The sequence below is a fragment of the Papio anubis genome, chromosome X (assembly GCF_008728515.1).
Source record: "Papio anubis isolate 15944 chromosome X, Panubis1.0, whole genome shotgun sequence".
In the NCBI taxonomy this organism is placed as follows: Eukaryota; Metazoa; Chordata; class Mammalia; order Primates; family Cercopithecidae; genus Papio; species Papio anubis.
The window spans coordinates 126072095-126096723 of record NC_044996.1 but is presented as its reverse complement, the minus strand read 5'-3'; the positions used below and the strand labels follow the sequence as shown (position 1 = coordinate 126096723).

Here is a 24629-nt window from a genome sequence, read left to right as displayed (position 1 = left end):
TCAAGGAAAAATCTTCAATACAGTAGCCAGGCAACTATGGCATCAATACCTCTGGTAACAGATCTCAAAGTATACCTATTTTAGATCATTCCTGGCGTCTTCTGCAGAGCAAAACAAACTACAAGAAACTAAAATTAAATTCTCCCCAGAATTCTGTACAAAATAGAACACAGAAAGACTCAAGAGCTCCCCAGAAATTGATATTTCAAGAAAAACAGTTGATCAGAGAAAGAAGGCGTTAGAGATTTAAAACAACATCAACTCCCACAAGGGCAGTAGGTGCGAAAGACACACAATGGCCTGATTGTGTCCCACTGGCACTCACCTGTGCATACAGGCTTGATGGCTCCTAGTGCCACTGCCATTCTCCCTCTCCCCACCACCCCTGGGAGTGTCTCACCCCGAGGGCAGCCCTCAACCAGTGATGGCTGAGAGTTAGTGGATAGGACCCCAGCTTCCTCGTCCATTGGGTGAGACAACTCTATATGTTGTTCTATAGAGAATGTTCTATAGAGCCTCCCCAAACTCCTCAACACTAGAGAGCCTCAGTTTCCCATACACTGATCATCTGCTCATTAATATACCCTCCACTGCCTTTCTTTCTTTCCCTGTCTCATTTCCCTGTCTCCCTTCTGAAACTTCCTAGGCTCACCTCCCAAATAAACTATCTGCCCCCAGATTCTTATCTCAGGGGCTGTTTTGGGGTTGGGGGAGACCTAGATTACGACTCTAGACATACATTAAAAGTTCTTAAGAAAAATTAGGGGCCAGGCATGGTGGCTCGTGCCTGTAATCCCAGCACTTTAGGAGGCTGAGGTGGGTGGATCACTTGAGACCAGGAGTTTGGGACCAGCCTGGCCAACATGGTAAAATGCCATCTTTACTAAAAATAGAAAAATTAGCCAGTTTGGTGGCAAACGTCTGTAATCCCAGCTACTCGGGGGGCTGAGGCAGAAGAATTGCTTGAACGGAGGAGGCAGAGGTTGCAGTGAGCTGAGATCGCACCACTGCACTCCAATCTGGGTGACAGAGTGAGACTCTGTCTCAAAAATAATAATAATAATGTGATGGAAATATTAAACTAAAATTGCTTTTAAAATTAATCAGCCAAAGGCCAGGTGTAGTGGCTCACGCCTGTAATCCCAGCACTTTGGGAGGCTGAGGTGGGTGGATCACCTGAGGTCAGGAGTTTGAGACCGGCCTAGCCAACATGGTGAAAGCCCATCTCTACCAAAAATATAAAAATTAGCCAGGCGTGGGGTCAGGTGCCTGTAGTCCCAGTTACTCAGGAGGCTGAAGCAGGGGAATCACTTGAACCCAGGAGGCGGAGGTTGCAGTGAGCTGAGATCATGCCATTGTACTCCAGCCTGGACAACAAGAGCAAAACTCCATCTCAAAAAAAAAAAAAAAAAAAAAATTAATCAGCTAGCAACAGCAACAAAACTAGACAGAGACTACCTGAGGCAGCGGACAAATAGTTTGAGGAAAATTTGGCATTTGGCAGTGAAATAAATTGTACGTATGCCTTTTAGTTCTCTTAACCTGTGTTCTAACAAAATCTTTTATTGTTTAAGCAAAAACTCCTTTACTATAACGTGTTACTACGAAGCAAAGTGAGAAAGCACACAGAGTAGGTTTTCCTCTCCCCGGAACGGTGACATAATTGAGTCTACAACAACAAACAGGACTGACATAGATGGCTGATAGGATAAAGAATCCATCATAAAGCAAGGTCTTAAAGGATCTGTCTCTAATCATTCAACTAATAAAATGATGCTTCAAGTTACAGACTCAGAACTTTTGAAAGGAGAGCAATATTCAAAATCACCTGGCTCAAATCACTCTTTCTCTTTTTAAAAAAGATGACTATAGGGTCTAGAAAAGTTTGGTGACCTGCCTAAGGCCATGCAGATAGTGGTGGAGTCAGAACCTGGCTCATGTCAGTCTCCTGTTTACAAAACCTTCAGTAACTACTCCCTAGGGACTACAGAACAAAATCCAAATTCCTTAGCTTATCAGTCAAGGTCCTCAACCCCTGGGGCCAACCTCCCTCCTCAGTCATCTATTTCTCCCTATCACCTAAACAAACCCTTCAGTCAGGCTAAACTGGACTGTTCACTGTAGTCAGAGCCCATCTTAACCTCTGGTCTCGTCAAACATCAACCACTGAAATACAAGGGGTGGCATCGGGTGAACTTGTAATCTAGCACCTGGAGTACAACTAAAGAGACACCCTGAACTGGAACTGGTACCCAGCCTACAGCCTTCCCTTACTTTTTCAAAAAAATTATTTATTTATATGCTTTAAAAATTAATTAGGTAATTTATTTTTTAAACTTAATGATTTATTGATTGAGACAGCCTGGCTCTGTCACCCAGGCTGGAACGCAGTGGTACAATCATAGCTCACTGCAACCTCGACCTCCTGGCCTCATGTGCTACTCCTGCCTCAGTCTCCTGAGCAGCTGGTACTGTAGTTGTACACCACCACACCGGTTAATTTTTAAATTTTGTTTTGTAGAGACAGGGTCTTGCTATGTTGTCCAGGCTGGTCTCAGACTCCTGGCCTCAGGAGTTGCTGGGGTTACAGGTGCAAGCCACTGTGCTTGGCCCTTTTTTTTCTTACCTTTTGTATGTCCACTTCTACTAATTCCTGGGAAGTAAAGTGACTTGCCCACACATACCCAGCTAGTTGGTAGCAGAACTGGGATAGAATACAGGCTGCCTAACTCTCAAACCAACACTTTCCCTACAGCACAAAGTCCTTTCTTTACAAACCTTTCAACACAGGCATAAATGCATCCTCCCTGTATTGCTGAAATAAGAGCTGTGATATACCACAAAGTGTTCACACACACTGAAATACAACTCTTCTGAATCTTAAGTGAAGCATTATCCAGACTCACTTACTGATAATATTTCATCTAAAGTAAAATGTAAATTGCCATCCTGAATTTACAAGGGGGTTATATAGGGTTGATTTAGTGGCCCTTCTGTCTCTTTAAAAACTCATCCATGAAAATCTGAAAGGCTGTCTCCCAGTTTCTCTTTACCAATGTCCTTATCTCAAGGACAATAGCAACGGGGATGAATGTATGTGAAGTCTCTCAACGTCCACTCTAAGGTGGAGGAGGCTGAATCTACAGGAAAGTCAATGTTTCCCAAGCGGAACGGTGGCTTTTGTCATTTGTTTGAAATCCTCAGGCAGAGGGCAAGAAGGCAGCTTTTCCAGGGTTAGTGTCTCCTGAATTTCCAGTTTGGTCTTCCTGATTCAACGTGGCAACAAGGACTTCCGAATGCAGCTAACAGGGAATGTTCACATGCAATTGATTCAGAGTGCCAAGCGGAGGCCCTGGTAGCAACTTACACGCGTCAGGATTTTCCTCAGGAATGGTTAATAATTAATGGTTTACCCTGCATGTCAAAATGTATTACAAATGAATTCCCAGTCCTTATGTCCTCAACTGATATCTGAGGCTGGTAACTGCAATACAGGCTACCACGAGCCTCAAAACAATCAAGTGAGCAACTGGCAGGGCTGTTAACACTGTTAACCAATTTTCTGGATGCCCAGTCACAAAAGATATGTTAAAACAAAGTCTCCTGTATTTGACTTTACTGTTACGGGTGAAAAAATACCTTAAGCCACTGGAGGAAGTCTCCCCTCTCGCCGCCAAAAAAAATTATGCATGAGAAAAACATAAGGAACTGTGCTCTTAAATCTCATTGATGGCAAATTTGATGTCAGGTAGGGAAAAATTTTATTTGAAAGTCCTTTACGCATTGTATTCATTAGTCTTAGCTCTCTCAGGGTTGCATTTTCTTAGGCTGATAGAAAACTTGGTCATAACATTGTTTTTGGTTCAGACTATCATTGGAGATGACCTAACAGTGGTGGTTGGAATTCTCCGGTGGGAAATAGAAGGGCAATTAACATTCATCCAGCATTATTTAGGCACTGGGCACTATGCTAAATATTTTACTTATGATATTCTTATTTAATTTTTAAAGTCTCAAATTAATTCCCACCATTCCACTTTTTTTCACAGCAATCCAGTCCACAGTTCTGTGGGTTGCAAATAGCAGAACGGTTTTGGCATATTTCTCAAACCATTCCCCAAGTTGAATGCTCTCTGGGTAACCAACAGCCGGTTAAGAGCTCTGGGCCACTTTCTGGCCACATTACAAGCAGTTTTTCTTGCCTACTTTAAGCAACCATAATTCCTACAGACTAAGCCACTTGGCACTTGCCCTGTTGACTCTGTAATCTTTTTATGTAACACTAGGCTATCTCCCGATTAGAATTAAGAAGTGTAAATGAGGGATAAACGGAGGAGATATCAAACTTTTATTAATTGCCTTCTAGCTGCCAGGGGCCGTGCAGTCATTTGCATATGGCATATCTTATTTAGGCATCACCATCCTGGTTTACAGATGAACAAATTCAGGCTGAAGGAGTTTAATTAGCTTGACATCATATTGCTGGTGATGCAAATGTCAAAGTGTGTGCTTTTTCTATACCTCAAATGTCTCCCTGTAAATCAGTGGTCTCAACCAGGAGGGATTTTTGTACCCTACAGGACATTTGCCAATGTCTAGAGATATTTTTGGTTGTTACAGTGGGCGAGGTGCAGGGGGAGTGTTATTGGCATCTAGTGGGTAAAGTTGAAGGATGTTGCTAAACATCTTACTATACATAGGACAGCCCCCATGACAGAGAGTTATCCAGCTCCAAGTATCAATAGTGCCAACGTGAAGAAACCCACTCTAAATCAATAAACTTTGAATTTACCAAATGATCCCTTTTTTCTACAAATACCTATATTCATATAAACCCTGTCCCGTGCAAAATAGTCACCTCAGAGGGCCAGATACTTATTCTAACAATGTTCTTGTGCTGACAGCACTTCTATAAATTTCTCTTAAGAACTTTTTCAGAGCCAAAGGTAGGTTATTTTAAATATTGTCTGTGGTGGCGATCTCTGTATTTTGCTAGTAGTTTTGGTATTTGGAAATGGTCAAAAGCTATCCCTCAAATCTGGTAGAAAAAAATATGGGTGATCAAGCTACACAGTAACAGTAACAGTAACAGTAACAGCTATAGCCAAGCACCTGCTTCGTGCCAGGAGTACTCCAAGTGATACTAGATGGTAGATGTCAGTATCCCATTTTAAAAATGGGGACACTAATGTTCCAGGAGGTTAAGTGACTTGACCACAGTCATAACACTGAAGTACAGAAGCAGGAACTGGAACCCAAATCTGTCTTCAGAACACACTAGAATGATACTGACTTCCTATATGCCTTGAAAGCTAGCAATTCAAAATTAGCTGGGCATGGTGGCATGTGCCTGTGGTCCCAGCTACTTAGGAGGCTGAGGCGGGAGGATCACTTGAGCCCAGAAAGTCAAGGCTGCAATGAGCCATCATCACACCACTGTACTCTAGCCTGGGCAACAGAGGAGAGGGGGAAAGGAGGACAGGAGAAGAGGGAGAGGAGAGAAAAAAAAAAAAGAAAGCTGGCAATTCCAAAGAAAACAAATCCTCTCTGACTGATGCCATCATATTCTGAATAATGGCAGCATTGCCAAAATCAATGCAGAACACTGCAGTGAAATTCATTTGAATCAAACAAATTCAATTTGTTTGTAAGTTCAGGTGTGTGTGTGAGAGAAATATATACATGTGTAATTTTTTATTTTTATTTTATTTTTATTTTTTAATTTAATTTAATTTTTTTTTGAGATCGAGTCTCCTCTGTTGCCCAGGCTGGAGTGCAGGCTGGATCTCAGCTCTCACTGCAAGCCCGGTTCACGCCTATTCTCCTGCCTCAGCCTCCCGAGAGTAGCTGGGACTACAGGTGCCCCGCCACTGCCTGGCTGGGTTTTTTTTTTTTTGTATTTTTAGTAGAGACGGGTTTCACCGTGTTAGCCAGATGGTCTCGATCTCCTGACTCCCGTGATCCTGGGCCTCTGTCTCTCGGCCTCCCAAAGTGCTGCTGGGATTACAGGCTTGAGCCACCGCCACCGGCCTTTTATTTTTATTTACCTTAAGCTCTGTTAGACTTGAAAATGTAATTTTTAAAAAAATCACCTGTTAACTTCAGGCACCCCTCAGGAATCCTCTTCCTTTACACACAGCCCTTCTACTGACACATAAATAAGTTAGTAAATAAAGGAGGAAGACAAAAAGGAGGGAACTGAAGAAGGAAACAGAAAAGGAAGATATCATGGGCTCAAGGAGGTCAGTGAGGAGGAGTGAAGACAAAGCCCTTTGAGTAAATACTTTTTTTTAAAAGATAACATATTGGCAAGGCCACTGCTCAGAAGATAAGATTGTTCATTTATCAAGAAAAAAAATACAACTGGCTTTTTGTTACAAAAAGTATACATATGGCAAGGATTTCATGGGTATGACACTGCAAGCACAGGCAACAAAGCAGGATTAGATAAATGGAACATCCAGCCGGGTGCGGTGGCTCACACCTGTAACCCTGGCACTTTGGGGAGGCCGAGGCAGGTGGATTACTTGAGGTCAGGAGTTCGAGACCAGCCTTGCCAACAGGGCGAAACCCTGACTCTACTAAAAATACAAAAATTAGCCAGGCGTGATGGCGGGTGCCTGCAATCCCAGCTACTCGGGAGGCTGAGGCAGGAAAATTGCTTGAACCCGGGATGTGGAGGTTGCAGTGAGCAGAAATCATGCCACTGCATTCCTGCTTGGGCAACAGAGTCAGATTCTGTTTCAAAAAAAAAAAAAAGATTAGATAAATGAGACATCAAACTTAAAATCTTTTGGGCATCAAAGGATACAATCAACAGAGTGAAAAGTCAACCTATAGAATATAAGACAATAGTTACGAATTGTATATCTGATCATGAGTCTATTGAATATATACATAAAAACAAAACAAAACAAAACAAAAACCCTCCAACAACAAAAAAATCAAATAACCTTTTAAAAAATGGGCAAAGTACTTGAATAGACATTTCTCCAAAGATAACATACAAATGGCCAACAAGCAGACGAAAAGATGCTCAATGTCACTCATCAGAGACATGTCCACTGAAACTACAATAGGCTATCATCTTATACCCATTAGGGCGGCTAATACAAAAAAAAAGAAAAGAAAACAGAAAGTAAGTGTTGGCAAAGATTGGAGAAACCGTACACTGCTGGTGGGATGTAAATGGGGCAAGCACTACGGAAAACAATTTGCAGATCCTCAAAAAATTAAAAATATGCCAGGCATGGTGGTTGGTTCATGCCTGTCATCTCAGCACTTTGGGAGGCTGAGATAGGTGGATCACTTGAGGCCAGGGGTTCAAGACCAGCCTAGGAAACAAAATCCCATCTCTACCAAAAAAAATTAGCTAGGTGTGGTGGTGCGCACCTGTAGTCCAAGCTACACAGGTGGCTGAAGCAGGAGAATCACTTGAACCTGGGAGGCAGAGGTTGCAGTGAACCCAGATCATGCCACTGCACTCCAGCCTGGGCGACAGAGCGGGATTCTGTCTCAAAAGGAAAAAAAAAAGAAAAAGAAAAAAAGTAAAAATAGGACTACCGTATGATCCAACAATTTTACTTCTGGGCATATATCCAAAAGAATTGAAAGCAGGGTCTAGAAGAAATATTTGCATACTATGTTCATAGTGGCACTATCCACAATACTCAAGAGGTAACCTAAATGCCTGACAGATGAATGGGTAAACCAAATGTGGTCTGTAGATATAATGGATTATTCAGCCTTGAAAAGGAAGTTCTGACACATACTACAACCATGAATGAACCTTGAGGACATTATACTAAGTGAAATAAGGCAGTGAGAGAGAGACAAACCCTGTACAAGGTGGTTCAACCCGTGGCCCATGTGGCCCAGAATGGCTTTGAATGTGGCCCAACACAAATGCGTAAACTTTCTTAAAGCATTATGAGGTTTTTTTTTTTTTTTTTTTTTTTTTTAGCTCATTAGCGATGGTTAGTGTATTTTATGTGTGGTCCAAGACAATTCTTCTTCCAATGTGGCCCAGGGAAGCCAAAAGATTGGACAATAGTGCTGTACAATTTCACTTATATGAGGTACCTGGGATAGTCACAGCCACAAAAACAGAAGAATGGTGGTTGCTAGGGACTGGGCAAGGGAGCAATGGGCAGCTGTTTAATGAATACGTGCAGAGTTGCAGATTTACAAAATGAAAAGTTCTAGAGCCCTATTTCACCATATGTTTACATATTTAACAGTACTGAACTATATGATTAAAAATGGTTAAGAGGGTACATTTTATATGTATTTTTTTTGCCACAATAAACACCAAACCAAGGCCGGGTGCATTGACTCATGCCTGTAATCCCAGCACTTTGGGAGGTCGAGGCGGGTGGATTACTTGAGGTCAGGAGTTTGAGACCAGCCTGGCCAACATGGTGAAACCCCGTCTCTACTGAAATACAAATATTAGCCAGGCATGGTGGTACATGCCTGTAATCCCAGCTACTCAGGAGGCTGAGGTAGGACAGTCACTTGAACCTGGGAGGCGGAGGTTGCAGTGAGCAAGATCACGTCACTGTACTCCAGCCTGGGAAACAGAGCAAGACTCCATCCCAAGAAAAAAAAAAAAAAAAAACCTAAACCAAACCAAAAGTTTATATTATGAATGGCAGCTTCAATACTCAGCTATCATCTAATGCTCTCATCGTCTATAAAACACCCAGGACACATAAAGGTACAGCCCAACAATTTCAAGTGGAGGGCCCTGCCTTATTTTGGTTGTCCTTCAGACATACATACTAAAACATACAAAAATTAGCAGGCGTGATGGCACACGCCTGTAATCCCTGCTACTCAGGGGGCTGAGGCAGCGGAATCGCTTGAACCCGGGAGGCGAAGGTTGCAGTGAGCTGAGATTAAGTCATTGCACTCCAGCCTGGGCGACAGAGCGAGACTGTGTCTCAGGAAAAAGAGAAAAAAAAGTAGTACATGCAGCGTGCTATGGGGAGGGAGTTCTGGTTCCAGATCTGTTATTGACCAGGTGTTATATTTTGGGCCCTTGCCTTTTTCTTTGTTTCTTTCTTTCTCCTTTCCAAAACAAAGGATTTGGACTAAATGATTCCTTTTAAGTTGGCAGATTTTGTGGTTCTCTTCATTAGAAAAGCAACAAGTATATATCCTTCTTTCACAAGATGCTTTTAGGCACGTGGAGACAATGCATTAGAAAAGTGGGAAGATGTCATCATTTTTCTACATTTGACAAACATGTCATAAAGAATGCTACTTATAACCACATGGAAATAAAGACAGCAAGATCAAACAGTGAATATCAACAGAAGAGACAAAAGGAGGCTCGTGGCTACTGTAGCGACGACAAGCTCACTCTGGCCCTCTCGGCTGGGAAGCTCAGAGACTAAGGCTCAGGTGAATACAGTAGGTTCTGGAATAAGCATGCAGCCCCTCTGGTGTGGGCTGGATTCAGTCACGTTCATCTAATGTCCCCTGCACACATTTCTAGGGTCTGCAGAGTATCCTCATCTAGCACTCCCTTATTTATGGAATGACACATCAGACATTCCAATCAGTGTGTCACACATCCAACTGCCCTGCCACTTAGTGAGTAATTCAAAGAGGTAAATTTTGCCAGAGTTGGTAGTCTCAATCCAAAGATGCTGGAAGTAGAATATGAGTACATGCCTTCCATTTTGCGACTGGCAGGTTCTGTTTTGTTTTTAACCTGCGACTTTGCTTCTGATTTTCTTCTTCTAGACCATCCAGCTCACTGGCTGGATCCCTGATCAGAATATTCTGACTACATTCATATATCTAATAAAGTCCCATTTGTAAAAGCAACAGCAAATAAAAATCACTCATAAAGGACTCCATGCCATCAAGCAGCAAGCAGTTTAACTGCTCAGTGGAAACTTGAAGTAGCTTAGAATGGGCTTCTGAATGCAGTGGAGTGGAAGGCATCAGGGAAGGCTGACCGGCTCGAGCCAGCTTTCCCACTAACAGGGAGCCCTTGACATCTGAGGGTCGGAAGTCATCCATTACTGCCAACCTTTAGTAACTAATTTCTGGCCATGATTTGCTCCACTTCCTGAGAGCTAAAGGTCAACTTTAATGCAGGAAAACTCATTTCTTGTCCATCACTATTTTCCCCTTTACAGATACAAAGTAATGCCATAAACTTCCTCAAAGCTATATATACCAGTTGGGTATCTCTTATATGAACTGCTTGGGACTAGAAGTGCTTTGAATTTGCGGTATTTCAGATTTTGGAATATTTACATTATACTTACGAGTTGAGCATCCTTAATTTGAAATACAAAATGCTCCAATGAGCATTTCCTTTGAGCATCACGCTGGCACTCAAAAAGTTTTGGATTTAGGAGCACTTTGGAATTCAGATTTTCAGATTAGAGATGCTCAATATGTAATGCAAACTCCTACTATGCTGGTGGCTGGCCAAGTTAAGCCTAAAGCAAAAATGTGAAATTCAAGATCAGGTTACATGTGTAAATGAAGCAAGTACTGCAATCCTATAGAAAATCCTTAGTTTGGGCCGGGCACAGTGGCTCACGCTTGTAATCCCAGCACTTTGGGAGGCCGAGGTGGGTGGATCACAAGGTCAGGAGATCGAGACCATCCTGGCTAACACAGTGAAACCCTGTCTCTACTAAATATACAAAAAAATTAGCCAGGCGTGGTGGCGGGCGCCTGTAGTCCCAGCTACCTGGGAGGCTGAGGCAGGAGAATGACGTGAACCCGGGAGGCGGAGCTTGCAGTGAGCCGAGATTGTGCCACTGCACTCCAGTCTGGGCGACAGAGTGAGACTCCGTGTCAAAAAAAAAAAAAAAAAGAAAGAAAGAAAAGAAAACCCTTAGTTTGTGGGAGAAAATGAGGTTCTCAGCGTTGAGGATCCCGTCTGGCCCTATTAAACAGAGCCACTGTCTAATAGGAGATAATCCAACTAAAAGGAAAAGACCCATCAAGGAGAAAGGTGGATCTCTGGTGTGCAATCCCAGCCACTCTGCTTCCAAACTGGAAACGTATTCATCTCAGGATCACCTCATCCTGCTATACCTGTTTCTTCTAAATACCAATTTTCTATGTCTTTTTTTTTTTTTTTTGGAAACAGGGTCTCCATTCTGTCACCCAGGCTGGAGTGCAATGGTGCAATCATGGCTCACTACAGCGTCAACTTGCCAGGATCAAGCAAGCCTCCTACCTTAGCCTCCTGAGTAGCTGAGACTACAAGCATCATGCCTGGCTAATTTTTTTTTTTTTTTTTTTTTTTTGTAGAGGCAGGGTTTTGCCATGTTGCCCAGGCTGGTCTTGAACTCCTGAGCTCAAGTGATCTGTCCGCCTTGGCCTCCCAAAGTACTGGGATTACAAGCGTGAGCCACTGCAGCCGGCCCCAATTTTCCATTTCAAATCTTATTTTAACTCTTTTGTTGTTTTCAGAAAATGGCAATCTATTATTTCATTCTCTGTCTGACAACAGTTACCTCTACCGTGTCTGGGAAAAAGACTTAGTGATGAGTAACTTAAAACGCCCTTATAGTTTTTATTTAATGAACCAATTTTTTACAGCACTTACAGTGTGCCAGGCACTCTCCTCCCAGGAACCTCAGAAGTGATGACTCATTTAATGGTTATTAATCAAGCACAGGTAAATATAAATAAGAATGGAGTTTACTATGTTGGGGGAACAGTTACAAGACTTTGCTTTATCAGGCTTAATGAAGACTGGCCTTCATTCACAACAATGCATCCTTGGGATGCTGGGTTTAAAGGCTGCTGGGGAGAGTGTAAGCACATTTCCACAGAGACCATGAAGCTTCCTCCCAAAAAGGAATCAGAATCCTACCATTGTTTGCCAATGTCTACTACAAGCACACGCTATATACCCGAGAAACGTATCCATATGTGTAGAAAAAGCATGTACAACAATGTCCATAGCAGCGCAATTCTCAGTATCCCCAAACTGCAAACAACCTAGAGGCCCATCAGCAGTAAAACAGATGATCGTGGCATATCTATACAAAGGACTACGCGACGGCAATGAGAATGAACAAACCGCTAATACACACAACAGCATAGATGAATCTCACGAACACGACGCTGAATGACACAAAAGAGTGCACACTGTGTGATTCCGTTTATGTGATGTCCAAGGACAAGCCAAACTCATCTATGGAGACAGAGGCTGCAACAGTGGTCACCTATGGAGGGGGTAAGGATTGCCTGCAAAGAAGCACAAGAGAACTTCTAGGGTGATGGAAACATTTTCTTTTTTGATGGGAGTGTTGTTTCCATGTGTATAGCCAATTATCAAACACAAATGATATACTTAAGATGTGTGCATTTTGCTGACTGCAAATTTTACCCTGATTTAAAAAAGAGATGTGACCTCGTATGTGTTACAAGATACATGAAGCCGGGGGTGCCTGTTTTGCTGCCATCATAAGCTATTAGGGTGGATCGATGTGTTCAATCTCACAGCTAGAATGTGTATTCCAAATACAAAGTCCCTGACGACAAAGACTGGGCCTTGCCCATCTTCATAACCTTGGCATTTAGTAAGTGACCTGGCTCATACTCGATGTTGAATCAAAGAAGGAAGCAGAATTCAACAGGCGGCATGTTTCAAAACCCTGTACATACACTATCGTTCTTACCTATTCAGTGCAAACGCATAGTGGAATTTAATGTTATGCTGATCGGCCAAATCACATGTAGGCAGCATCTCCAGTGTTTCTACCAGCTTCACCATCGCATCATAGTCCTGTTGGCAAGAGGTCCCAAAGTGAGCAAGAGAGGAAACACAGCTCTTCACTGATTTTTCTGAATTGTTATAAACATGAGACAGCCTCAGCACTTAAAGACAGGCCCTTCCTTACAAAGGGCATTTAGTGAAGTTACCTGTAACCTTTAATAGGAGGGAAAAAGACCAGAAAATAAAATGGATAAGAGAGAGAAGAACAGAGAAGGAATCCCTGCTATCAAAGGGCATGAAGCATCCAAAGGCAACAAAAGTAAAGGAGCCCAGCAGCCAGGAAACAGCTGAGTGTAGGAGAGTTAACAATATCAGCAGAGGCCAGGCCTGGTGGCTCACACCTGTAATCCTAGCATTTTTGGAGGCCGAGGTGGGTGGATCGCTTGAAGTCAGGAGTTCGACACCAGCCTGGCCAACATGGTGAAACTCCATCTCTACTAAAAATACAAAAATTAGCTGGGCATGGTGGCGGGCACCTGGAATCCCAGCTACCCAAGAGGCTGAAGCAGGAGAATTGCTTGAACCTGAGAGGTGGAGGTTGCAGTGAGCCGAGATCATGCCATTGCATTCCAGCCTGGGCAACAGAGCAAGACTCCGTCTGTCTCAAAAACTAAAACAAAATAAAAACAGTATCAACAGAGATGTGTGTTAAAATGAGCTGGACAAATACACACAAGCAAACTTCCAGTCAAAGCAGATAGATTCCAGTCCTTCCTATTTTGCCAGAATCAAATACATTAATCTAAACTAGTGTTTCTCAACCTTGGCACTAGTGACATTTCTGGACCATAATTCTCTGTTGTGGGAGCTGTCCTGGGCACTGTAGGATGCTGGCCTTGACCCACTGGAAGCCAACAGCACACCACCCTCCTCATGCCCTGCACATACACGCTTAGTTTTTATAACTGAAAATGTCTCCAGACACTGCCAAAAAAGTTCTTGGGTTGAGAACCACTGCTCTAAACTCTGCATAATTACCTGGGGGAAAACTGCGACCATGCTTGTCTCAGCCAAGTCCCCTCTTAGCAGTGCCACCTGTTACTCTTTCAGCCAGGCTTAGAATCGTTGGAACTGGCCAACTTGCCGACAGCCAGCCATAGTCAGCAGAACAGGGCTTCCCACTGAAATGCCATGCCTGTCCTGTGGCTCTGCGCCTTGCTGCTGCTGCCCCAGGAGGGAGAAGGCAGTGTATTCCAAGAACTTCTTGGCCCACCTTTGAGCATGAATGGAAGGTTATGAAAAGAAGGGATGCATGGAGAGAAGGGCAAAAGGAAGCAGCTTGAGGGAAGAAAGGCTTCAAGAAAAGCCATTCCCATTTTCTCATCCTGGAAGACATGACCTAATCATTACCATCATCCTTAGTAGCACCTGCTATTAAAATCAGCCAGCTGGCCAAGCACAGTGGCTCACACCTATAATCCCAGCACTCTGGGAGGCTGAGGCGGGTGGATCACCTGAGGCCAGGAGTTCGAGATTAGCCTGGCCAACATGGTGAAACCCTGTCCCTACTAAAAATAAAAAAAGTTAGCCAGGCGTGGTGGCAGGCACCTGTAATCCCAGCTACTTAGGAGGCTGAGGGAGGAGAATTGCTTGAACCCGGGAGTCAGAGGTTGCAGTGAGCTGAGATCACACTACTGCATTCCAGCCTGGGCAACAGAGCAAGACCCTGTCTCAAAAAGTAAATAAATAAAAATTCGAAAAACAGAAATAAAAATAAAATCAGCTAGCTGCATCTGTTTATCACTAGGGGCAGGAATTCCTTACTGGGTGACTCTGTTTTGGTCCAGGTCATAAATGGATGCCTCCATCACTTCAATTTAAAGACTTCTAGCCAACAACCCTCAACATGGCTTTGTGGAACTCTACGAGTAAGGAACATGACCCTGTGTTCCTCCAAAGGGAAGGAAGGCAAGACATCCTTAGAGATGGCTCAATGGCATTCAACTTGGAGGGAGGAAACGCTCAATTTCCTTCACGGAACCACAGACCAGAAGCCCAGTCTCAGAACTCTCCAGGAGCTTCTGATGCTTGTCTTAGAATAAACAGCTACATTCCCTGGGTCCTGAATGTGTTTCTGCTACTCCTGTTCTCCCTGTCACTGATGTATGGTGGTAAACAAAGGAGGAAGTGAGAAAAGCCTAAAGGAAGTCGCACAGCAGAGGGGTTAGGAACAAGGACAACGGAGCCAGTCAGTCTCAGTCTGAATCCTGACCTAACCAACTGCTGTGTGACCTTGGGCAAGTTACTTAACTGCTCTGTGCCTCAGTTTCCTCACGTGTAAAATCAGGATAATCAGAGTATACATATCCTATATAGAGTTGTTAAGAGGATTAAATGAATTTGGGTTTGTCAAAGGGATTGCAACAATGCCTAGCATAAAGTTCATATAAACTTCAATTCTTGGCTCCTGCCAAACAGTCCTGTTTATGACATCTCTTCTTGTCGGAGTGGTCACACCACCCTCGATGTGACAAAACCTCCAAAATTTCCACCGCAACAGATAAGCTGGATGACCTATGACCTAGCCACACACCTATTTGTCTAGAAAACAGCCACCTCTGGCCGGGCACAGTGGGTCATGCCTGTAATCCCAGCACTTTGGGAGGCCGAGGCAGGTGGATCACCTGAGGTCAGGAGTTTGAGACTAGCCTGGCCAACATGGTGAAACCTTGTCTCTCCTAAAAATACAAAATTAGCCGGGCATGGTGGTGCATGCCTGTAATCCCAGGCATGAGATTAGGAGAACAGCTTGAACCCGGGAGGCTGAGGTCGCAGTGAGCCGAGATCGCGCCACTGCACTCCAGCCTGGGCAACAAGAACAAAACTCCGTCTCAAAAAAGAAAACAGAAACAAACAAATAAAAAAAAACCCAGCCACCTCACCACATACTGAGTATACAAGTACTTCACAAGAAGTTCCTCAAGCCAAGGAAGAACGCAGCATACGTGAGCCTCGGCTAGGTGGATTTCATACCTGGATATCACGGTAGGACAGGAGTAAGTTAATGATGATGTCTGAGGTCAGAACCTCAGTATTATCCATGCGGAGCTTGATCCGAGCCAGCTCCTTCGCCAGTTCCTCACCTTGGTACTTCTCTCTGGCTTTCCGGATGTCATTTAACAAGGTTTCTTTGTAATAAACACTAGAGAAAGAAAACCACAAAAACCTCCAGTCACATCTACACACATCCAGGACTGTCTTGCGCCCAAAATGGTTCTCATTGACGTGACTTAGGCTAACACATGGGGACCTCGGCCCAAACCTGAGCCTCCCTGCGCAAGCAAACAGGAGATACTTTCTACTTATTCACATTTTATAGACCGATAAATGACAAATAAAAATCAGTTCATTCAACCTTGAAGATATTTCCAAAGGTGACTCCCATCTGTACTCAGATAACACACAGAACTTGCTGCCAACCAAGCCCACTGTCTCTGGCATTTTCAAACATATAGAGGGCGAGAAGGTACCTTCCTTATGTATGTATTTTGCCCACTAGTAACAAAGCCAAACGGAGCTCCAAAACCCAGGACACATACATGAGAATGCTTTTCAAATGAATTTCTCTATCAGGTGTCTCTCGTTAGTAGTCATGAAGCCTTCCCCAATTGAGGTGAGGGCTGGAAACTGGTGTTGTGTCCCTGAGCAATACAAGATGGGACACACAGAGGTCATGCCCGGAAACTTATGGACAGCTTTGCTCTCCTCATCATATTGAATGGCCAGAATGTTTTCCTTTTTTTTTTTTTTTTTTTTTTTTTGAGACAGAGTCTCCCTCTGTTGCCCAGGCTGGAGTGCAGTGGCGCGATTTCAGCTCACTGCAACCTCCTCCTCCCTGGTTCAAGCAATTCTCCTGCCTCAGCCTCCCAAGTAGCTGGGACTATAGGCATGTGCCACCATGCCCGGCTAATTTTTGTATTTTTAGTAGAGACAGGGTTTCACCATGTTGGCCAGGCTGGTCTCAAACTCCTGGACTCAAGTGATCCACCTGCCTCGGCCTCCCAAAGTGCTGGGATTACAGGCGTGAGCCACCGTGACTGGCCCGGAGAATGGCTTTCTAATGGAAAACACAAAACTTCCTTCAGGTGAGCACCTAGATAAGCACAAGGAAGCTTAAAAACACTTAAAGCAGTTAAATTCACACTGGAATATCACCATACTCTCTTGAAGGGCCAATGCTATTATCTTGTATTTGGTTTAAAACCTTGAAAAATGACCTAATTTGGTATACAGAGGATGAGTTACAACAACCATAGATTGATTTAAAATATCTTGTCTATTTTTCATAGGAATTTTTAAGTGGAGGTGGGACACTGCCAAACAGTAATACTGTCACCCCATTAAGAAGCTGAAATGGGGCCAGGCATAGTGGCTCACGCCTATAACCTCAGCACTTTTGGAGGCCAAGGCAGGAGGATCACCTGAGCTTAGGAGTTCAAGACCAGCCTGGCCAATGTGGCGAAACCCCGTCTCTACTAAAAACACAAAAACTAGCTGGGCGTGATGGTGGTGGGCACCTGTAATCCCAGCTGCTTGGGAGGCCGAGGCAGGAGAATTGCTTGAACCCGGGAGGCGGAGGTTGCAGTGAACCAAGATCACACGGCTGCACTCCAGCCTAGGCAACAGAGTGAGACTCGGTCTAAAAAAAAAAAACAAAAACAAAAACCACATACACACACACACACACACACACACACACACACACACACAAAACGAAGCTGAAATCGTCTAACTGCAGAGTGTAAAATTAGGCTGTTCATTAAAAAGAGAGTAAGCTAAATTTAATAATAGTCTTCAGAGAGAGAAACACAACATGAGATAGGATAAGAACAAATGGTGCCTACTTTCAATAATTACAAAACAATGCCAAATATGTATATGTACAGTACATAACCTGGTCCAACGCTCACAAGAGGACCTCCGTTAACATTTAAAGAATGAAGTGACGCACACAGCAGGGGTTCTGATAGAAAAATATCAATGCACTGCTTTAGTTTTCTATTTCCTTATTTGTCAATTGCCATCATCCCAATGATGCACAAAATTAGCAGATTCTGCCAGTGTTTAAAATTCTGTCACTAATTGAATGAGTCATTAAGTTGGATGCCAGCCATTGCCCATTTGGTGGACTATAAAGGCATTGAAACTATTAAAGTGTTATTAGGTTAGCCTGATAAGTAAAAAGTTACACTTCAGCCTTATTTTTCAAGGGTAATTCTGAAAGATAATTTTAATAAACTAAGAAACCTAAGAAGAACAGTACCTTTTAGGTAAATTAAACACTGGTTTGAGGATGGCTTGAGGACATCAGATATGTAATAAGCATGCAGCCATTTCTGCCTCTGTAATCAAGGAAGATATTGCTGATCAATGAGAACTTGGAAATGGCTTCCAAGCCATTCTAGCACAGGTCTCAAAATAGATTTTATAAATCTATCAGAGCTGGCACTTGAGCTAAAAACTTCCTTTCCATCTGTGTTATAGATGTTTTAAACTATAAGCACTACTTCCCCTCTTACTAACTGTTGCCAGACACTGCCAGTTCATAGGGTAGAATCCACCAATAGGTATTTCAAGCCCTTTGAAATTAAATGAAATCACAAGAGTTGTTTGCCTACTGATACATACACACACTGAATGAGAATCAAACTTGAATCCATGTCTTGCAAAGACCTAAATCATCTGGTAGATCTAGCCAGTCTACCTCCTTGTCAGATCTGAAAATATGGTATTGGGAGAGCTTTCCATAAAACTTCACTAAAGTGTTTATTTTGCAATCAGACACTAGTTAGCAAGGAACAACTGCATGAGGTTTTCCAGGAATGTGCCACAAAATGTTCCCCATTTGCTCTCTATGTTGGCATGCGGTCACACATATTTAGGTTTCCAATCTCCCTTTCCATTAAAGTCTGTAGAAGAAGGTCTGCATCCAGAGAAGAGGTGATGGGATAGAAAAGGACACCATTAAGAAGTGTCCTTTTCTACATGCCAATACTACAATAGAACACTCCGCAGTTCAGGGTGCCACTATTTGAGCCACAGTGTGACAGGAGGTCCTCTACATTTCATTTCAGGTCAGCTCTGCCAGTGTTTGGGATTTTCATTTGTTTTGGAAGGACAAATCCTTCTCCTTGTGACACAACTTACGGGAATAAATCCTTTAAATTGGCCGCAAGCAAAATAACTGGATCCTTTGGTTAAGAAGAAGAATTTTTCTGTCTTTTACTTTCACAATAAGAACATCTGAAGGTATGGTTTCTTGAGCATTGAGGCTCCAATAGGTGAGCTGACTATTTCAGTGCTACACAGGTAGGAATCACCTAAGCCAAGATTCCAATCTAAACCTATTCACTTCTGCATATTTCACCTCACCCAACCTAAATCTAAAGACAACACAGCACAGTACACCCTGAGGATACCTGCTGCTCCACTCAACACACAAAGGCTTATTAAAGCACGAGAGCGTAAGGTCAGAATGACCTTGCTGAGATATTTGAAGAGCCTCAACAGCCATGCGAGTGTAAAACCATGCTCAGAAATCATCTTGACACACAGGATCTCAGAGCTGAAAGAGATCATTTAAAAAAACATCACTGACAACTTCCTATAAGTTGTCTTATCTAGAAGAGAGAGAACAGTCAGAGAGAAGAAGTTACATGTCAAGATCAAACAGGAAGTCAGGGCCAGACACAGGCTCAATCCTGACCTCTTAATTCCAGTTCTATTCTCTTTTGGCTTCATTTCAGTGGCCCACCTAAGTGAGCCAGTAAGGTACAATAGTGGGTTCTCCACCAACTCTGGTCTCCGTGAAGGTGTACCACTTCCCTGAAAGCGAGGGGGAAATCTTGATGAGTCTCCAGGGGTTACTGGTGGCAGATGGGAATTACCATGAGGTCACGTGGATGTCCTTAAGGAGGCTAATGAACCTGTCCACCAAAGGCACGCACAGCGGGCCCAGGATGTTGTCCCAGTTGGGCTGCATGTACTCGGAGGCTCGTCTCTGGGCATCACTCTCGCAGCAAAAATAATCAGCACACGGTGTCACGATGTATGGGATGAAATAATAATTTCCACTGGATGCCTGGAAAAAAGAAACAAAGATGTTCCAGAAAGTAACTGATGTGGAAGTGTAGGCTCTGGGCAGGTGGGGCCTGGTGGGACAGGCACGGAGAAAATACCTGAGGACGAAAACAATTCGTGCAATACGACTATGGATCTATTAGGCACAAAACAGGAAACCACTTGATTTCAAAAGCTCTACCGCATAGATATATGACAAAAATTTGGTTTCAAATACTGATCTGTATGTATCTCTGAACTTCATTGGCAGAAATTTTAGGGTTTTAAATCTCAGAAATCACATTGTTTCATTATACGTACCCAAAACCAGAGGGAACTTGAACCTCCTGATAAGCAAGGATTACAACGTGGCATATTGTTTTTCTTTCAGCATAGATGAAAAAGGCATATTATTTGATCATTTAACTATAGGTGAACTATTATAAACTTTGTGGAATAAAAATTGCTCTGTAGGAAGCATATATTAATATAACGAGTCTCAGATCTTTTCTGCTTTTTGAGACAGGGTCTTGCACTATCACCCAGACTGGAGTGCAGTGACGCAAACATGGCTCACTGCAGCCTCAACCTCCCAGGCTCAAGCAATCCTCCCACCTCAGCCTCCATAGTAGCTGGGACTACAAGTGTGTGCCACCATGCTCAGCTAATATTTCCATTATTTTGTAGAGATTGGGGTTTTGCCATGTTGCCCAGACTGGTCTCAAACTCCTGGGCTCAAACAATCTGCCCACCTCAGCCTCCCAAAGTGCTGGGATTATAGGCTTGAGCCACCATATCTGGCCTAAATTTCATATTTTTACATGTCCTGAAATCGTCATCTTATTTTGATATTTTCCAACCATTAAAACATGTAAAAAACCATTCTTAGCTCCCAGGACATACAAAAACAGGTGACGAGTCAACGTTGTCTTAGACAAAGCTTCTGATATTCTATTATCCCTGAAAATAGGGTTGGTTTTCTGAGAATACTTACATTCTGCTGCAAAGCAGCAACTGGAGACCATCCTTGTGGGTACCAGCTATTGGCATTAAGCCTGTCAAAACACAAATACTGGCCAGGCATGGTGGCTCACGCCTGTAATCCCAGCACTTTGGAAGGCAGAGGCGGGTGGATCATTTGAGGTCAGGAGTTTGAGACCAGCCTGGCCAACATGGTGAAACCCCATCTCTACTTAAAAAAAAAAAAAAAAAAAGCCAGGTGTGGTAGCACATGCCTGTAGTCCCAGCTACTCAGGAGGCTGAGGCAGGAGAATCACTTGAACCCAGGAGGCAGAGGCTGCACTGAGCCGAGATCGCACCACTGCCCTCCAGCCTGGGCGACATAGCGAGACTACATCTTCAAACAAACAAACAAACAAACAAACAAAAATACCAGTGTTGTAAGTAGAAAGGGTAAAAATTCAGGGGGGTATGTGTGTGTGATAAGTGGGGTAGCAGGCTCCTATCTACTTCTTCACAACCACTAGGAATTGCCTACCCCACAGGAACAAAGACCCTTTGCTCCCTATGGTACTTTTTTTTTTTTTTTGAGACAAGGTCTTGCTCTGTCACCCAGGCTGCAGTGCAGTGGTGCAATCACAGCTCATTGCAGTCTCAAACTCCTGGGCTCAAGCTATCCTCCTGCCTCAGCCTCCCAAAGGGTTGGGATTACAGGTGTGAGCCACTGCACCTGGCCTTCTAATACTTTCAAGTTCTTAAAGAGACTCAAATCACTCAGCATTAAGGTTTTGGTAAATTAGAGATAAATTTCTCCCTCATCCATGCCAAGAAAGCCACGTTCCTAGACTAAATTAAATGATATTTATATATTCAAAAGTTAAACTTTCTTTCTTTCACCTTGATACGGTTAGGCTTTGTGTACCTACCCAAATCTCATCTTGAATTGTAATCCCCGTAATCTCCATGTGTCAAGGTAGAAACCAGGTGGAGGCAACTGGATCATCATGGGCGGTTTCCCCCATGCTGTTCTAGTGATAGTGAGTGAGTTCTCAGGAGATCGGATGGTTTTATAAGGGGCTCTTCCCCCTTTGCTAGGCACTTCTCCTACCTGCCGCCTTGTGAAGAAGGTATCTTGCTCCCGCTCCCACTTCTGCCACGATTGTAAGTTTCCTGAGGCCTCCCCAGCCATGCTGAACTGTGAGTAAATTTAACCTGTTTCCTTTACAAATTACCCAGTCTTGGACAGTTCTTTATAGCAATATGAAAACAGACTAATACACACTTGAAATTGCTTGAGTTTATGGTCAAAGACTTCCTAGTTCAGACAGAGGGAGAAAAGGGCTGTGTGGATCAGTGAGGTCTAGAAGGAAAAATACCTTTGAAGAAACGCAGTTTGTTATTTTCAAAAAGTTAAAGCTGGACTGGAAGTGTAAGGAGCTTCCCAGATCCCATCCCCAGAAAGACAACCATAACTGATGAAAATTCTTTTCAAACAGCCATTTAAAGCAAGCTTGTCCAACCGTGGCCCACGGACCACATATGGCCCAGGATAACTTTGAATGTGGCCCAACACAAATTTGTAAACTTTCTTAAAACATTTTGAGATTTAGACACAAACTTTTTTTTTTAATAGCTCATCAGCTATTGTTAGTGTATTTTACATGTGGCCCAAACAATTCTTCTTCCTCCAATGTGGCCCAGCAAAGTCAAAAGATTGAACACCCCTGATTTAAAGTCTCTACAAGTTGTCCTGAGGGCATGTAGCAAATGGAAAAATGTTTTATTCAAGAAAATCTAAATCTTGGTAGTAACAGTAAGATTCTGCAGCATTCGGGCCATAAACTGCTCCCCCATCCCCATACCCAGCCCAGAGTGACTGAAGTTCTACTCAAGTAGGTGTGGCCAAGACAAAAGGGCTCCCTCTTGTCCCTGGTCCAGAGTCACTGTTTCTCCTTAGGAAGACCAGGCCACCAGCATTCTTATCCCTCACAGCCTGATATTGTAGAAGTTCTATTCCAGGCAAGTGTGGTCAAGATGACCAGGGCTCCCTTGCTTTACCCAGCCTACACCTGCAGGGTGGAAGCTCTACCCTAGGCAAAACAGGCCAAGAGACTGGGTGCAGTGGCTCACGCCTGTAATCCCAGCACTTGGGAGGCCGAGGTGGGTGGATCACGAGGTCAGAAGTTCGAGACCAGCCTGGTCAACATGGTGAAACCCCCTCCCTACTAAAAATACAAAAATTAGCCAGGCATGGTGGCGGGCACCTGTAATCCCAGCTACTTGGGAGGTTGAGGCAGGAAAATTGCTTAAAACTGGGAGGCAGAGGTTGCAGTGAGCCGAGATCACACCACTGCACTCCAGCCTGGGCAACAGAGCAAGACTCCATCTCAAAACAAAACAAAACAGAAACAAAGAAACAAACTAAAAACAGGCCAAGAATGCTAAAACTTGATTGTCCCTGCCCCAGCGCTCTCACAGAATGAAGGTTCCATGACAAGAGAGGCAAGCTGAGAAGACCAGAGGCTGTTGCCCCTACCCAGCACCCCACTCAGAGCAGGGTGTCACCCCAAGAGAAGCAGACTACTGTTTCCACTGCCATCTCCACAGCAGTGGTGCAGAGCTCTGCCCAGGGAAAAGGCAGGCTGTAAGAACTGCAGCTCTTCACAAGGAGAGCGACTTCATGCGGAATATGCCATGGGGAAGTTCAAGCTCATGAGTGCTGTACAAAACATCATGGAGATTTTGGCGGCTGACAATCAAGAGAAGGCTGGTAGCTCTATGACAGGAAAAAGTAAAGGGTAGACCACCTAGAAGTTTAACAGAGAACTGGGAAAGAGACAGCTAAGAGGAACCTTCCTGAGGTCAGAGCAAGCCTCAGGGATTAGATTTAAGGACTACTCCTGCAAAACTTTAATTGTATCAAACTGTGGAACAATTATGCCTCAAGGTATTGTCAAAAACAACAGAACAATCAGCTAAGGAGGGAGACTAACAACTGAATGTAATACCAGTTGTATAAGACCAATACAGAAGATTAGTCAGAAACTTAACAGGGAGATCAGGGAAACAGAAAAAGAGAGTCTAGCTGCAACTACTGTCATTCCTGGTGAGGATACAAGAGTCAGAGTAACTGTGCACACACACAAGAGTGTGCCCTTTAAGAAGTGACATTAGAGGCTGCACACTGCAGAAAAATAGACTTCACTGATCTAGTCAAGTCATGAAACAAATAAACAAGTAAACAACAAAAAGAACATGCCCCAGAGGCAGAAGGCAGAAAGATCAGTATCTGAAGTTTCTACAATATATTATCTGAAATGTCCAGTTTTCAACAAAAAACACAAAACATGCAGAGACAGGACAGTGTGATCCACATATGGGAAAAACAGTAGGCAATGCTAACTGCCTTTGAAAGGACCCAGATATTAAATGTAGCAGACAATGACTTGAAAGCAGATATTACAAATATGTTCGAACAACTAAGGTAAACCATACTTAAAGAATTAAAGGAAGGTATTATGACAGTATCTCAAATACAGAAGATAAAGAAAAATTACAAAAAATGGGGGGGGGGTAGGAATTCTGAAGTTGAAAAGTACAACAGCCAAAATGAAAAATTCACTCAAGAGGCTCAACAGGCAATTTGAGTGGTAGAAGAAATAATCAGCAAACTTGAAGACAGATCAATAGATATATGCAATCTGAAGAACAGAGAGAAAAAGAAAAAAAATGAACAAAGTCCTAAAGGAACACAGGACAGCATTAAGTACACCAACATATGTGACACCTAATAGGAGTCCCAGAAGAAGAGGAGAGAAAGGAGCAGAAAAATACTTGAAGAAAT

At 43.3% G+C, this 24629-nt stretch overlaps 1 protein-coding gene across 2 annotated transcripts in view; it reads right to left on the bottom strand.

Annotated features, from left to right (window-relative positions):
• Positions 1–24629, bottom strand: part of MAP3K15 (mitogen-activated protein kinase kinase kinase 15) — a 147789-nt gene that overhangs the window by 80939 nt on the left and 42221 nt on the right. For both annotated transcript variants that reach the window (XM_021932574.2, XM_021932573.2), the window contains 3 exons: positions 19654–19847; positions 15740–15908; positions 12669–12775 (listed from right to left, as the gene is read on the bottom strand). In XM_021932574.2, coding sequence (XP_021788266.2) covers positions 12669–12775; positions 15740–15908; positions 19654–19847 — 470 coding nt within the window. The remainder of the gene's footprint in view (positions 1–12668; positions 12776–15739; positions 15909–19653; positions 19848–24629) is intronic.